Source organism: Triturus cristatus, chromosome 9 (assembly GCF_964204655.1).
Source record: "Triturus cristatus chromosome 9, aTriCri1.1, whole genome shotgun sequence".
Classification (NCBI taxonomy): Eukaryota; Metazoa; Chordata; class Amphibia; order Caudata; family Salamandridae; genus Triturus; species Triturus cristatus.
In genome coordinates, this window is record NC_140592.1 from 422,568,575 (window position 1) to 422,586,172 (window position 17,598).

At 43.0% G+C, this 17,598-nt stretch overlaps 1 protein-coding gene across 2 annotated transcripts in view; it reads right to left on the minus strand.

Moving 5' to 3' along the window:
• Positions 1–17,598, minus strand: part of LOC146798082 (cytochrome P450 2G1-like) — a 909,417-nt gene that overhangs the window by 592,509 nt on the left and 299,310 nt on the right. For both annotated transcript variants that reach the window (XM_085625297.1, XM_085625296.1), the window contains exon 4: positions 13,682–13,842. In XM_085625297.1, the coding sequence (XP_085481423.1) occupies positions 13,682–13,842 (161 nt within the window). The remainder of the gene's footprint in view (positions 1–13,681; positions 13,843–17,598) is intronic.

Consider the following 17,598-nt stretch of genomic DNA (forward strand, 5'->3'; position numbering starts at 1 on the left):
CGACTCTATGGTGGCCAGAAGATGCTACCGTCCCCCCTAATACAGCAAAAGTCATCCGTAACCTGGGGATAAAATTTGATCCTTCCCTGAGCTTCAAACAACAAGCAACAGCCGTGGCAGGGACCTGCTTCGGCATAATAAAAGGACTCAGAAAATGTTTCGATCTGATCCCTTTTGCAGCAAGGAAGATGGTGGCAGTAGCCCTCATTTCATCCCGTATTGATTACTGCAATAGCATCTACGCAGGAACAAATAGGACGGTATGCCATAAACTGCAAATGGTACAGCATGCAGCGGCCAGATTAGTGTTGGGATGGAAAAGAAGGACCTCAGCCTCAACAGCGTTGAGCATTTTGCATTGGCTGCCAATACATAAAAGGGCGCTGTTTAATATCCTGTTAATCACTTTTAGGGCATTTAATAAAACAGGACCCAAATACATTGAAAATCTCTTCAAACACTACGTCCCGCACGTTGTCTAAGATCCCAAAGTGAGAATCTTCTTACCATGCCTCATTTTAGACTCAAAACCAAAGGAGGTAAAGCACTGGCAGTTTTGGGATCTAAAGCCTGGAACTCTCTGCCGCCCCCACTCCGACAAATCCCCACAGAAATTCCTTTCAGAAGGACCCTTAAAACTTGGATCTATACCTTATCCGATACTAAATGCAAAAATATGATATAACATTTTAACTCCTATACATCACAAGAATCACTCTCATCTGGTTCTTTCTCACTCAGAAGCGCAAAAATGCTCCGTGGAGTGTAACCTGCGCTATACAAAACACATTTACATTACATTACATTGTAACTGGTATTGGTATGTCCATTGTTTTGAAAATGTTCGTTTGCATTTTTCAAAACAATGGACATACCAATACCAGTTACAACACACCTATTCAGTAATTCCAAGATCTACACACACATCCACTCATTCATCAACAGTCCTATACAGTCACTGATACATGTACTCACTCATCATACGTACTCATACACCTATACATCCTTTTACACACCACCACTCATCCATAGAGTTACTCACACACATAGTCACTCATGCTAAAAAAGAATCCAACATCCATTTACTTGCATATACAGTTATACACACACCAGCACACTTACTTCTACAGAAACTTACACATACTTACTCTTTTAAAAAATCACATAAAAAGAAACCCATACTTATTCATACAGGAACTCTTCCAATCTCTCACTCTCACATATACTCACTTATATACAGCAATACTCACATATACTAGTTTAAAACATATGTAGTTACTTATAAAGATTCTATTGAGACAGTCATTCACTCACTAACACACCCATACACACACTCATCCTCCCATACAGTCCTGCACACATATTGTCTTCAACACATACAAACAGTGACACACTCATTCATGTATCTATGCACTAAGTAATACCCTCCACTGAACCATACAGACACTCAGATACTCATACTGATACTCGAAAAAGTAACAGCCCATATAGACACTCATGTAGCTACTCACCAACCCATGCAGTCACTTATACACAAAGTGAGAGACTAATACAGATATTTACATATTTAAACATTACTCAGTAAACCATGTATTCACTAAGATACACTTAATCAGTCTGTTATACAATCAATTTTACAAAAAAAGACACACATTCACTGGATGATGTCATCAGTGATGTAATTTGAGATGTCATGGGTGATGTCACTGACCATGTCATGAGTGATGTAATATGTGACGTCATCAGCAGTGCATTGCGGGCGCGCAAGTTATAGTTAGCTGAACTAACTATAACGGGGGAATTTCAATGGTTTTGTACGAGTGAAAAGTCCAACTAACTATAACGCCCCTGAAACCTATGGTTTTTTCAGTGAATTTCTAAGGTCTTTTAAATGCTAATTCCTAACTATAACGTGTCTGAAACCTATGGTTTTTTAAGTGAATTTCAAAGGTTTTTTAAATGCTAATTTCTAACTATGCCTGCAGAGATAGGACATGTGAAGAAATAAGAAAAAACTCACAGAAAGAAAAAAAAGAAATGAAGAAAGAAGCAACAGAAGTCCTCAAAGACGAAGACAATTGCAGGAAGAAGGATAACATGCAGAGTAGAAAGAAGCTTTGTTGCAAAATCATCCTGTACCCTCAACTTTTTCAGACGGATACTGGTGGTAACTGAGTCTGACTAACCAGTTCTAGAGCCAGTGCTATGTTAAAAGACACTTAGAATACAGTGAAAACACCTACATAAACTAGGGAACACAATGCATTAGGGTCCCCCTGTGATTAGCATGACCTCCTCTGTAAGCCCCTAGTATATAATAGGGCAGGGGGGTTAAAACTACCTCTTAAAACGTGCCACAGAGTGTGTTTGCACACTGGTGAAGTGAAGGGGGACTGAGCGACGTGTGCAAACATGCCCTGCAGCTGTTTTAATTTGGGGGATAAAGTCCCCTTGAATCCTGAGGGTCCCTGGGGTCCAACTAGCCCACTAGGTACCTCCAGTAAGTGCCACATAGCTGCGTTGCCGAGAGGTGTAAAAAGGGGTACGGCCTAGTCCACCTCTCTGCAACGCAGCTCCGTGGTGCTTACTGGAAGCACCTGGTGAGCTAGTTGGACCCCCGGAGCCCTCACAATTGAAGGGGATTTATTTCCCCAACTTAAAATGCACCACAGGGCATGTTTGCACACGTCACCTCAGGCCCCGTCCCCTCCTTTCACCACTGCGAAAACACGTCCTGTGGCCATTTTAACTTGGGAGATTAAGTTCATTTGAATCCTGAGGGTCCCTAGGGTCCAACTAGCCCACTAGGTACCTCCAGTAAGCGCCACAGAGCTGCGTTGCAGAGAGGTGTAAAAAGTGTAACGGCCTGGACAACCTCTCTGCAACGCAGCGCAGTGGCACTTTCTGCAAGCACCTGGTGGGCTAGTTGACCCCCAGGGTCCCTCAGGATTGAAGGGGAATTACTTCCCCAACAGAAAACGCACCATAGGGTGTGTTTCACACGTCACCTTAGGCCCCTCCCCTCCCTTCGCCACTGTGTAAACACGCCCTGGGGCTGTTTTAAGTTGGGAGAATAGGTCCCATTGAATCCTGAGTGTCCCTAGGGGGAAATTAGCCCACTATATACGTTCATTAAGCGCCATTGCAGAGAGGTGTAAAAAGGGGCACAGCCTCCACCATCTCTCTGAAACTCAGCACAGTGGCACTTACTGCCAGCAACTGGTGGGCTAGTTGGCCCCCAGGGTCCCTCAGGATTGAAGGGGAATTATTTCCCCAACTTAAAACACGCCACAGGGCATGTTTGCAGACGTCAGAGAGATTAAGTCCCCTTGAATCCTAAGGGTCCCTAGGCACCGCAGCTCCCATGCGCATACTGGAGATACCTCTTTGGCTAGTTGGCCCTCAGGGACCCTCAGTATTGAAAGAGAATGAATTCCCCAACTTACAACTCGTCACAGGCGCGTTTACAAAATGCTGAAGGAAGGGGGCGTGTCCTGAGTTGACATGTCTGCAAACACGCCCTGTGGCTCATTTTAAGTTGGAGGTTTAATTCTTCCTCAATCCTGCGAGTCCCTGGGGGCCAACTAGGCCACCAAGTACCTCCAGTATGTGCCAGAGAGCTGAGTTGCAGAGAGGTGTTCAGAGGCCACGCCCCTTTTTACAACACTCTGCAACGCAGGTCCGTGGCACTTACTGGAGGTATCTGGTGGGCTAGTTGGCCCCCAGGGACCCTCAGGATTGAAGATTAATTAATTCCCCAACTTAAACTGTGCCACAGGGTGTGTTTGCGCACGTCGACTCAGGCCTCGCCCCCTCCCTTCACCACTGTGCAAATGCACCCCGTGGCACATTTTAAGTTGGGAAATTAACTCCCCTTGAATCATGAGGGTCCCTGGGGTCCAACTAGCCCACCAGGTACCTCCAGTAAGCACCACGGATCTGCGTTGCAGAGTGTTGTAAAAAGTGGAGTGGCCTCAGAATGCCTCTCTGCATTGCAGCTTCGTGGCGCATACTGGAGAGTCCTGGTTGGCTAGTTGGCCCCCAGGGACCCCCAGTATTGAAGGGGATTTAATTCCCCAATCTAAAACACGCCACTGGGCGCGTTTGCAGAGTGGTTCCATGAGGTGGTGGGGCCTAGGCACGATCGCATCTTTTTTCATTTTATTTATTTTCTTGGAAGGGGGACTGTATAGCCCACCTTTTTTTTTCTTTTGTGTGGCCCCGGGGACCCCATTCCCTGGGGCATGGGCTTTTTTTTAATAATAGTTTTTTTTAGGGTGGCTGCATGGCCCCCCTCCTAAGGCCATTTATGGCCCAGGGGACCCCATCTCCCGGTGCCTGGTCAACTCGTTGGGGACCATGGGGGGAACCCCAATGACCCCACGGTCCCAGCCGGCTCCATGCCTCCCTCGGGAGCCGGCATTGCTTTTCCACATGGGGAGCTGCTATGATGCAGCTCCCCGTGTGGAAAAGCAATTTGCTTTGGTTTTTGGAAGCGAGAGCAGGTTTCCTGCTCTCTCTTCCAAAAACCAAAGCAGTTTGCTGTGACAGAAGCGGGAGCCACGAGGCTCCCGCCCTGCCATAGCAAACAGTACAGGGAAGAGTAGGGCCATTGTAGGAATTAGTTAATCTAGTTGAATAACAAACATTCACCACTAATTTCTTTGTGTGATGCTCTAGTCATATTTAATCACAAGTTTTGACAAGCATTGAATGCAAAAATATAATATGAAACATGTGTTACTAACTATGTTTGTTCAAATGCCATAATTTATGCATCCATAGGTTAATTCGTAATATCAGCAGAGACCATCTAATGTCATGATTTTATGTTGGTTCCTTTTGGCGTGCAAGTGCCATAATCTATGCATTCACAGGCTAATTTACTATATCAGCAGAGACCATCTAATGTCTTGATTTTCTGTTAATTCCTTTTGGCGTATAACGCCCCCTTGTTTTACTGGATACTATTTGACATGTGTTACTATCTATTTATTCACCCTTAAGATTTGTCCATAGCTCTGTTTACAAGAGTCTGTGCAGACAATGTATGTTTGACGATAACGTCTAATGTCATGTTTTTATGTTGTTTCCTTTTTGCGTATACCGCCCCCTTGCTCTACTGGAAACCATTTGACATATTTTTTTCACTGTTAGATTTGTCTGTAACATTGTTTAACAAGGGTCTGTGCATACTGTTTCATTTCCTGACAATTTTGCCTTGGAAATCACTTCACCCCTTCCCCTTTCCCAGTTACAATCCTCTCCCCTTTGCTCATTGGTTCCCTCGTAACAAGCCCCTAATGCAGCAATCAGCGGCTGCACCACGTGTTGCACGTAGGCTTGTCAGTCGGCATCCTTCTTTACCCGCCGATCTGACAGCCGCACCCATTCACGAGCCGGACGGCCGCGGATGAGGTAAGCCTTTTTTTCCCCAAAGACCAGCATGGGACTTCAGGATTCAGACCCTTTCATTCTGGTGTTATTTACCCTCAATCCCCTCGGCTCCCTCACTTGGAGACGCCGTTTTTCAACGAGTTAAGCATGTTTTCCACAGGATTCAGACTTTTGTGATTATGTTAAATTAAACTCGTAATTCCCCCGGCTCCCCCCATATGGAGATGCCGCCTTCCAGTAGTCCAGCATATTTTTCATAGAAGTCAGACCTTTCTCTTTCTGTTTAAATTAACCCGTTATGCCCCTGAGTCCTTCTAATCAAGGTGCCGTTAGCTCCGATCATGCCACTCACGAGTCCATTTCACCCGTTCTCATTTCATTTCCAGGATTGATCGCATGATGCTTGATCACGAGCACTTGGCTCACTTTAGAATTAGAACACCCTGCGCATACTTTCGTTTACCACCCGGGTATGTATGCTCTGTGCGACGCCCAAACAATTAATCCTTTACTCCATGGCAAAATCGTCTCCCTTCCCCACCGGCTCACTATCCACTGTTGAGCATTTGATTTTAAACAGGGAAATGTTTTTCCATACGATGGCCACCGCGCCCATACTGTTTTTCCTTACCCCAACCCTTAATTCCCTTTGTGGTGCAATCATAAGTTCGTCGACCTTGTCTCTTCCCTCATCAGATTTTCCTTGGATTAACTCCCTACTGTGAGAGATTGATGACCTCACTTATGGACAACAAGCTACTCTGGAGCATTGTCCCCCTCTGACACACACTCATAGTGTTTTATTCACAAGTAGGTACCTTACTGACCTAAGCATTCACCACTCGTTCCAACTAGCATTGCTCCTCAAACCCTTTTTTCCCCTCATCCTCAGGTGCTCCTCATTCCCCCGTCCTGAAGAAGACCCCCACGTGAGGACCAAAGCCACCCTCTCCTTTTTGAGGTCGAAACGAAGACCATTCACAAACCTTGATACAGTCTCAATGGACTAAATGTGATGAATAACATGTACAATTGAGCACTGTCTTTTATCTAAGGAACAGTAGACCTATACTAGGCTGAAAAAGGTCCTACTTCATGTATGAAAATGTATTCATGTTACCTTACCTTTTTCCTGTCCCTCACCCACTGAACCAACACTTCCCATCCCACACTTTTCTTTCTCTTCAACTTTAAGAGCACTGTCATATATTACTATTTTTAGAAATATTCTTTGGAGCAAATGCGTTGCCATCCTATGTTTCATATTATATTTTTGCATTAAATGCTTGTCAAAACTTGTGATTAAATATGACTAGAGCATCACACATAGAAATTAGTGGTGAATGTCATTTAGTTATTCAACTAGATTAACTAATTCCTACCATGGCCCTACTCTTCACTGTACTGTTCATACAGACCCAGGTCTGGTAGTTTTATGTGGGTCACCCCATTGAAACTTAACACTGCCCTAGCAAACAACAGTGTCCCAGAGGTGGGCACCCCAGGACACTGCAGGAGCCGGCCCTGGGGGGTGGCGGTCCCTACGGCCATCGAGGGCTCCAGGAGGGGGGCTGCATGGCCCCCCTCCCAACATTTTCAAAGCCCCGGGGAGGTGGTGGTCCCGGGGCATGTGGGGGGGCTTGAGCCCCACACATAGGATATTTTATTAAAAAAAAAAAGCCCTGGGGTTGGTGGTCCCTGGGGCTCGGGGGGGCCTTAGAGGCCCCCCAACATTATACTATAAAGCCCCAGGGGTGGCAGTCCCCAGGGCTGTGGGGGGCCATATGCCCCCCACAATAATTCATAGTTTGCCCCAGGGGTGGCAGTCCCCAGGGCAGTGTGGGGGGATTGGGCCCCCCACACTTTTTTTGTGCATGCCTACGGGACTTGGCCCCCCAGGGCTAATTAGCAACGAAACGCGGGAGCCCGTGCTTTTTTTTTTTCTATCGGTAGGATCCGCACACCCAGCACGAATTTTTACTCATTTTTATTGAATTTTTTTTTTTTTTTAGGCCCTTGGGGGTCCTTGTGGGACCCCATGAGCAGACCTAGGGGGTCAGGGTGTTTCTACCCTGCCCCCTTTTTGCGTTCTGTGCGTTTTTCTTTTGTTTTCTTGTGCCTCGGTTCTACCGAGGCACAAGATGGCTGCCAACACTTCCTGGTTTGGTAGCCAATTTGCATACAGCTTGTGCTCGGCAGAGTGCGCGGATCCACCGCCCCCATAGATATATCTATGATTTTCTCAGGAACTACTGAACAGATTTACGCCAAAAGGCACGACTCTGAACCAAGGGCTACCTTTTTGCCAAATTTGGTGTAATTCCGTTCAGCAGTTCGGGCTGTAGCTGCGATTAAAGGTTCCTATGGAAAATTGCATGAGGACAACACGTTTTTGGCCCCCCTTTTTTCTCGGCCCCCGCTTGACGAATCACCCCGAGACTTTCAGGATAGGAGTGGACTGGAACGCCCCACCAGTTTTGAAACTTTACGAAGATTCGTCAACTGACGCCAAAGTTATTCCAAATAGAATGTTGCGGATTTCCTATGGATAATAGTTCCTAACTATAACTACCTACTGGCGACCGCCAGTAGGTAATATATATAAATATATATATATATTTTAAGCTCTAGGTTTCAAAAGGAGAAGGTGAGAAGAGAGAAAGACGGTTGGGGTTTGGAGTCCTTCTTTATTAAATAAATGGATTTATGCCTATACTACCTAAAGGCCCAGCTTTTTTTAACAGCTGATATCAGATTATCTCTCTGACAATGATCACAGCAGGAACTCCAAGTGGCACCCCAAAGTTAACAAGCAATCAGTTTTATTTAGGAATTTGTGTCAAACATCAACCTGGACAAAACATTTTAGCTGCCACCTACCACTGGGCAATAACCAACATTCCCAAAGTTACCAATTTGTGGTGGTGTAACACAAATACTTTCTTTGTTTTCATACTACAACAAATAGAGTACAGTTTGTCACAACAGTCAATAGCCCATTATGGACAACATTTCTACTCTTTTTTGTTTTCCCTAATTCAAGCACAGTATTGTTAATCCCAGTTGTTTCATCAACTTTCTGGCACAGAATGGCAATAAATAATTCTTATAATACAGCCAGTAATCACATTACTCATGCACATATGAGCGTGATATGTCAAATCTCATTGTTTTTTCAGTATATGGTCAAGCTAATAAAGTGATAGTACATTTCTACATTGGGAGCTAGTAAATTAGCAAATAGGTAATGCACCTGTCCGGAAACCTTAATGCAATTTTCATCAATCTCCATTCTAGCCTGTACTCCTCTAATTGATACCACAATACAGCTACCTGTTGTCTTATAGAACAGCAGACAATATATTGCAATGTATACAGTTAACAAGTTCCCCATTGTTAAATGAAACGTATGATTACACTAAAAAATTACATATCATTTTTATATACCTTTTGAAGATACCGTCACATTGTGCAATATGAGGACTTTCATCTTTGTATAAGCGGTAAACACATCAAAGTGATACTGAGACATACGCATGAGCATTTTAAAGTGCCTATTAGAGCAATGAAAGTACAAGTGCATGCATGCAACTTCACTCCTACATTTCCTTTGCAATCAACGGCAAAGCCATTAAACAATTACAGTCATGTTTTGACCTGATCTAGAATTGAGTTTCTTATCCATGGAAAATAAAACCTATCATAATGGCAACTAATGTACAATGGCAAATGCATCAAGACTGTTAATATGCGCTGCACTACATGAAAACGAAAGGGCAGGAATGCTCAAGTTTACCATTATATGGTGAACTCCTGTCTATTCATTGCGCAGGCAACATTTTGGCTGCCCAGGGCCAATGCAGGCACCCTTGCATTATAGGCAGGATTGTTTTTGTGCAGGAAGGGACACCTTCCGGCACAAAAACAATCCTCAGAGGCATTTTCCTCTTTGCATAATGCAGCACACTTAAAAGAGGAAATAGCCACATGAAATAATGATATTTTTCCTTGTTAAGCCTTCCCTGGGGAGGCATAGCATTTTGACACATTCTCAGGTTTACCAGTGTTGGTGAACTGGGGAATGCACGAAAATGCCTGGGAGGATGTGGAGGAACACTTAAGCTCCACTCATGAAACACCTCCCTGGGGCACAGTAACACAACACAGCAATTTGCACAGTGTTATGTTACTCCAGATTTATCAAGCCATGCAGTGCCATGCAAGGTGGCCTTGTGTGGCTTGATAAATCTTACTTTAGTGTTGTGTCACCCTTGCACGGCACAGGGGCGATGCAACACATCAATAAATATGCCCTTCAATGAAAAAATCAAAGTTTGAACGGATGTTATACTTAGTTGAAAATTTCAGTTAAAACATACTATTTTAAATAAGCAAAACCACTGAAATTCACCAGTTATAGTTGTCTCAATTAACTATAACTTGTCCTATAGTAAATTTAATTCTTGCCGTAGACATGCACTGTTAATTACTTTCCATATTACATCACTCATGATATCATTGATAAAAACACTGCAACAACTGAAATGACATTCACCCCCCACACTATACCACACGTTATAGCAAACCCACATGTCAACACTGACTGGCATGCATGCATTTCAACACACGATCACACAGCAAACACACAACTGAAATATGGGACATATTGAGTATCGAGGCACATGACAGGTCTGCCTTCACAGGGTAGGAAGAGGACTCGCTATCATCTCATCTACAAGGAATCCATCAAATGCAGAACATTCACCGAGAATACCACCCCATTCATTGAACACTTCCTGTTCAAGCTGAAATCTCAGAAAACTTAACCTTGAACAGTACACTTGCTTACTGACTACCCGGACCACATGTCACCTATAACAGCCTCATCACTAACTTGTGACCTCAATTTTCACCTGGAAGACTGAATCTACCCCTGCTCCACAGCACTCCTCGGAATCTTGAGCAAAATCGGAATCACCTAGCTCGTCCTAGAACCAGCACATACCGCAGGACACACACTGGACCCCATCTTCCCCACAAGTGATATCATCAAATACAACCCACCGCACAGTCATATGGACCAACCAGTCCTTCATCCACTTCCAAATCAAATAACTTCAAGTCAACACACCCCTATAAGGTTCAGCATTCCAAGCCACAGCTGGGGCAAAATCACAGAAGCAGACTGGCTCAGCACCCTCAGCACAGGTTAACCTGGCCCCAGAGACAACCTCAACAAGGACATCAACAATTTCAGCAACTGGATCAAGAACTGCAGGGAATCTCACACAACCATCAAACCTAACAAGCATAGTAGATCATAGAAGTAGGCCAGTTGATACACAGAAGACCTTCAAGACACCAAACAACACTGTAAAAAGGGAGACAAGAATTGGAGAGCCAACCAGAACACCATTGCCGGAAACTAACTACAAGGATACACTCAGAGGCTATCACCAGCATAAAAGAGACATCAAGAAAAAAGCACTAGAGGACCACATCGAAGGATGCTGCAACAGTTGAAAGGAGAACTTTTCAATCATTAAGGATTTTACCTCACCCTCAGTCACTGTCGCCAACATCCCAGCAACTATGCGACAACTTATCCAACTTCTTCCACAGCAAAATAACAAACATCTACAGCAACTTCACACACCAACCCAACCTGAGAAAACTCCATGCTAGCCTACCCACCACCAACCAAGATGGCCACCTGACTGAATGGACAACCCTCACCAGAAATGAGACAGCTGAAATAATGCAGACCACTTACTCAGGGGCCCTTATGGACCCATGCCCCCACCACATCCCCTACTGGGGAACATCACCAATCAGCACCAGCCTAACCCACAACTTCAACACCTTCATCTCATCCCCCACTTTCCCAGATGAATGGAAACTTGAGAAATCAACACTCCTCAAGAAGCCCATAGCCGACCCAAATCAATTGAGCAAATTCTGACACATCTTCCTGCTTCCCTATGCAGCCAAAGTGATTAAGATGGCCGTAAACAAGCAATTTATAACCCACCTCAAACTTCACCATCTTTTAGACAACACTCAATCAGGATTCAGAAAGAACTGCAGCACTCAAAGCGGCCACCAATGACATTCAAATCATCCTGGACCAGGGAGAAATAGAAACCCTCACCCTGCTCGACCTCTCTACAGCCTTTGACACTATCTCCCTTAACACCCTCATTCGAGCACTCCATGAGATTAGCATACAAGGATCCGCTCTCAAATAGATCTTATCCTTCATCACCAGAAGAAACCTAAGGGTCAGGCTGCCACCCTTCTCATCAGAGAACACAAAATTGATATGAGGAGTTCCACAGGGATCGTCCCTCAACCCTACTTTTTTAATCAAATACAGTAAACCACTTACCAACATCATCCGATCATAAGACATCACCATCATCTCCTATGCCAAAGACACTAAACTCATCCTCTCTCTGATGGACAAAACAACTACCGCCCAAACCAAATTCACCAACCGCGTGACCATGGTAGCAGACTGGATGCGAACCAACTATCTACAGCTCAACTCTGACAAGACGGAAGTACAGAACTTCGGAAACAAGACCTTCCTGGTGGCCGTTGGAGCTAGGATCAACACCTACACCCAAAGACCATGCAAGAAATCTAGGGATCACCCTAGACAACAAGCTCAACATGAAAGCTCAAGTCAATGCAGTGTGCACCTCCTGCTTACACATCCTACACATGCTGTGAAAAATCTTCAAAAAAGTTGCCTCAGAACAACTAGACAGACCTTCATGCAAGCACTCATCACCAGCAGGCTAGACCACAGAAACACTCTCAACTCTGGAATCTCCAAACAACTCCTAAACAGACTCCAGACCATCCAGAACACCATAGTACGACTAATACTGGACCTCCTATGCAGCACACACATCACAACACACCTCAGGAAGCTTCACTGGTTCCCTATTCACAAGCTCAGCCAATTCAAACTTCTCATACACACACAAAGCCCTACACAACACAGGACCAGAATACCCGAACAGCAGCATATGCTTTCACCAATCCACCAGACACCTATGCTCTGTCTCACTCTTACTCGCACACATTCCCCTCATCCACAAAAGCAAAACTCAAAGTTGCTTAGGGGCATATTATCAAGCCAGGTGATAAAATTATCGCCGCTATAGCGGCAGAAAACTGCCGCTAAAACCGGCGATAATGGGCTTGATAATATGCTCTATGGAATTCCAATTGAAGCCCATGTTAGATGTCGTTCACATCTAACCTGAGCTCCAATTGGAATTCCATAGAGCAAATGATCAAGCCCATTATCGCCGTTTTAGCGGCAGTTTTCTGCCGCTAAAGCAGCGATAATTTTATCGCCTGGCTTGATAATATGCCCCTATTTCTCTTAAATAGCACTTAAGACATAGAACCACCTCTCTCAACACATCAGAGCCTTCTCCTCACTTCTTGAGTTCTGCAAGATGCTGAAGACCTGGCTCTTCATATAAGAACCTTAGGAACTACAAACCAACACACCTGCCTAAGCACCTGGATACCCTTTTGGGTGATTAGTGCACCATACTAATTAAAATAACACAGAATTAATTACAAAACTATAAATGGTAAAGGTGTGATCCAAAGGTTGCCTTCTTCGAATTGTCGAGGAAGCTCTAAAAATGACTACACTCCAGATTCAACTTCGAAGTGTATTCATTTTTCATTAAAAACTACTGTACTGGTACACTGAAGGACCACACCATGATCTAGAAAAAAAATTGTAGAGACTTGGATTGTCAGATTTTGCAAAATTAAGTTTTTGATAATTTTCTCGCACTTGGAAAGAATGTTTTTTTATTTTTGTATGATTTTCATGTTCAGCATCCCTGAAGAAGTGACTGTTGATGCAAAACATGTGTTGACTGTTTATGTGTCATGAATTATTTTCAAGAAATTATGAAAATCAAGATTTATGGACATTTATCAACAAAAGGACTTGGTAAAAACAGTAACCCGAATCACATTTATGTTGTTTCCACCTCTAAAAGAACGATTGATGGACTGATTTACTTAAACTGTTAAGACTGTGCTGGACAGGTATAAAGTTTATCTGAGCGGGAGAATGGCAGGCAAAAATCCTGCTTACCTGTTTAGTGTAGATGCCTCCCGACTTAAAGAAATAGGTATCTCAACACTGCCATAATTCCCATGTGTTCCAACTTAATATAGTAGACCTTTCTCAAGAACTGCCTTTCTCAAGACAAATAGTGTAAGTTTGTTATACAAATCTTACCTGTCCCCAGCCAGAGCTTATGTGATAGAAGATACAATGGAGCATTGCCAGTAAGGATAAGATTCTATCATCATCATACTCAAACCGATTCCCATAGACTATAGAGCAGACAACATTGGAAGCAGCAAGACTGAAGCAGGTGTTGGGATTAAATGGTCTTTCTGGAACACAAAGGGAGAATACATTAATTCCAGCCCATTCTGTCAATCAATCATACACTTTATTGAACTTGACAAGCAAATCATATATAACAATGCAATAAAATATGTCACAGAATAGAGGTAGTAATTTAAATGAAATACACAAATTCATTAAAAAGATGCTACATTCAATGGAAACCATGAGAAGTGCAAATGATAGGTTAAGAGACAAGATTGTAACACAGTATAACTAGTCCAGTGTACATTTCTTGCAAAGCTATCATAAATACAAAAGAATCACGTTCCAACCCTGCATGAAAGATAAAGTACATTTGCAAAAATAAGCATTATAGCATATGCTACAAATGAATGCACTCATTTATCCATATTGATTTCGTATTAAGAGGGATCCTCTTATAAAATTTAAAACAGCAACACAAATATCAAAAGAGTAGCACAATTCTAAATGACTAAAATCTTCTTTATAAGAACAAGGGTGACAACACATCAGTATCAAAAGCAAAAATTGGGATTTCAAACTGTTGTACAGTGCACTAAACAAGACAAAGTGCAAAGTAGATTGTTTTGCAACATTATTACATGGGCAGGGCTGGAGGTTCTCATGCTAACCATCATAATTAAGAAAACCTACCAGAAAGTGCAGCGTGCTGAAATGATATCTGGTTACATTAAATGTATGTTGAGGCTCTATAAGAAGATATACATATAGTTGAATCTGATTGGCAGAAAAACAAACATTGGCCATGCTCACGCACTTCGCTGATTCAATTGCTGATTATAAGGAATTTATTAAAAGCGTTGCTTAAGGAGGAATGTTGCAAGGATCATTAAATAACTATATTATACCCAGTTCGCTAAATGCTTGTTTCTGATAACCAAGCCAGGGCAAACTCTCAGAATTAGTCATTGAAAGACAATCTATAATAATGGATCTTGAAAAAACTAGCTCCACTGTACGCCAGATTTTCCCCCATAATAATAAAAGGGCAAGTCCAATACAATCCACAATTCACCGAAGGCCCAGATCTGAGTGGCAAAAGGATGTTGTGCGTTCTTAGGGTCCATTAAAAGCTTTGTAATAAAATTATTTTCCACTAATTGGAGTTTCCCACAATTGCTAAAACCCCATACACCATCCCCATAAGTAGCAATTGAGAGACATTTAGTTTTTTTGAGTGTGGTCATTTGTTTGATAGGCTTGTGGCCCAATTTTGTTGCAAAATGAAATAATGTCTCTGTGGCTATTTGCTGTGCCCTAAGGGTCAGCAAGGGATACCATGATAACTGGGTGTTAAAAAGTATCCCTAGGTAGGAACATTTTTGAACTTTCTCAATCCGGTTGTCCTGAACAGTAAAAGATGTCAACTTTATAAACTTAGGGCCACACACCATAATTATGGTTCAGTTTCATGTCAAAAGAAGACATAAAGTCTACAGAGGCATCTGTGGATCTCTCAAGACTCATAGCTGTCCTTGCAAGAAGGACAGCATCATCGGCATAAAGTAATGTTGTGACAAAGTTTTGGACAATTTTTCGGCAATTTAGACTCTTTTTCAATAAATGGGCCTGTAGTTCATTTGTATGAGTGAGAAATAGAAAAGGGGCCAGTATACAGCACTAACAGGTCCCTTCATTGAGACGATTTAGTCTGTTCTCTCACTGTCACTGCTGTAGTGTATTTGAACCAAAGTTTTACAATGTAACCTACACATCAGGACATCAAGGGATTCCTCCATCCCCATATCTCCCATCATATGCTACAATCTGTCATGATTTACAGTATCAAACACACTAGACAAGTCCATGAAGGCCAGATGTAAAGAGTATGTCATGGACCTAGTGTATTTACTGACAATCAGTGACAGATCCAAGCATTGTTCTCTCGTGCCCATTCCCCACTTAAAACCATATTGTGTTTTAGAAAGCACATTACTTTTAAAGGCCTACTTTTCCAGCAGGGCCAAGAGGACCCTGCCCACGACTTTTACCGTTGCATCTATTAAAGATATCAGCCTGTTACAGGCTGCGTCATTCCCATCTCCTCGATGGAATATATGGACCACTGTAGTGTCTTTCAATGAAGCAGGTAAGGGACCTATAAAAGAATCCCTAAAGATATTTGTTAGAAGAAGCGCACAGTGGTTGGTGTTATCCTTGAACAAGTCAAGGGGAACCCCATCTTGGCTGGGTGCTTTGCGTAGGGTGCCTTGAGTTATTGCTGCCTCCACCTTCTTAACAGAAATTGATTACTAAACTTCAGAGCTTGTTCCTTATCCTTAATCACAGCAACCTCCCTTTGCTCAAAATGTCAGGCTCTGTTTAAAGGGTTAAAGATACATGAATAGTGTGACCCCCAGGTGTCTCCTGATATCAGGAAATCCATTTTTTGTGTAGAGCTATCTGAGAACATTGGCAGTTAATGACTTCCCAGAACTTATTCATGTCCTTCAAGTCCCTGGCAGCCACCAAACTCACCCAGGCCTCTGTCCTAAGATCCATCTTTCTCTGGGCTATCACTGCCTTGTACTTCTTTCTCAATACCCTGACTATTTCTTTATTGCAGTGGATAAAATTTAGGGCTCTTCTCAACTCTTTATGGGCCTTTGTACAATCACTATTGAACCAATGTTTAGGAAGGGCAGGTTCAGCCGAGCATCTGAAGGATAAGGCTGATGAGATAGATCAACAAAGTGTCTCAAAATCTTGAACTATGGCAAGAGGCACTTTTCCATGAGGGCAATATTCTCACTTCCGATTTTATACACAAAATCCTGAGAAATTTACCTGTTCCCCTTTCAGCCTTAAACCTTTATTCAGGCTAAACTGGATAAGGGGGTCATTTGACATCAGGTTCCCTGTCCGCAAATGTAGTTAGAAGGAGGCCACTAAGGGATTGTGGTCACAGGTGCTATTTGGCAAGATTTGAAAATCCCGGTTGAGACTACAATATTATTGGAACGAAACCCACATTTTACAGTTAAAATCACAAGCCCACAAAATACATAATGACTGTCTAGAAATGGTTACCTTAAAACTGTCCTCACTTAAATTATTAGCGACTTCAGAATTCCTTTGATCAAACATATTATGATAAAAATTAACAACTAAAACAATCCACAATGACCTGAGAGTAAAAGCAGTTGACACTAGGGAGAACAACATACTAATTTAACCTTCATTGCATCACATTTAAATGAGGTAAGCACTGCTTAGCCACCCTTTTCCCTCCCTGACGTAGCTGGGATAGCTTGTGTACAATGGGAGCAAAACCTGTTCATGGCACAGGTCTCTTGTAACAGAATTAGATAATGCTCTGACACAAAACCCATAAAATCCGCATTTCCCAACTTCATCTTAATTCCTGTGATATTCCAAAACAGGGCTGCAAATGAGTGATCAGGGTTCCTTGTCCTCTGGCACCAGCAGTGACCACTTAATTAGAGATTTGGTTCCTTCTGGCTTTCTTCTTAAAATCAAGGGGTAGATCTTCCCAATACCGTGGTCCCTGGTCTCCAAACCCTTGTGAGAGTTAAGTAAAGCTGGTTTGGCCTCCCTATCAGCTGTAGGGCATTTACTCATTCTGGGCCGAGATACACACAGTCAAATAATTTTGCCAGAAAGAGGTGCAAACCTATTGCTGCCTGGCATATACTGTCCTAACTGCTTGCCAGAGTTAGGAGGGTAAACAGATAATGATTGTACAGGTGGCTTATAGAAATACCTCTGGGGCAGTGCAGAAATGCCTGTGTGAATTG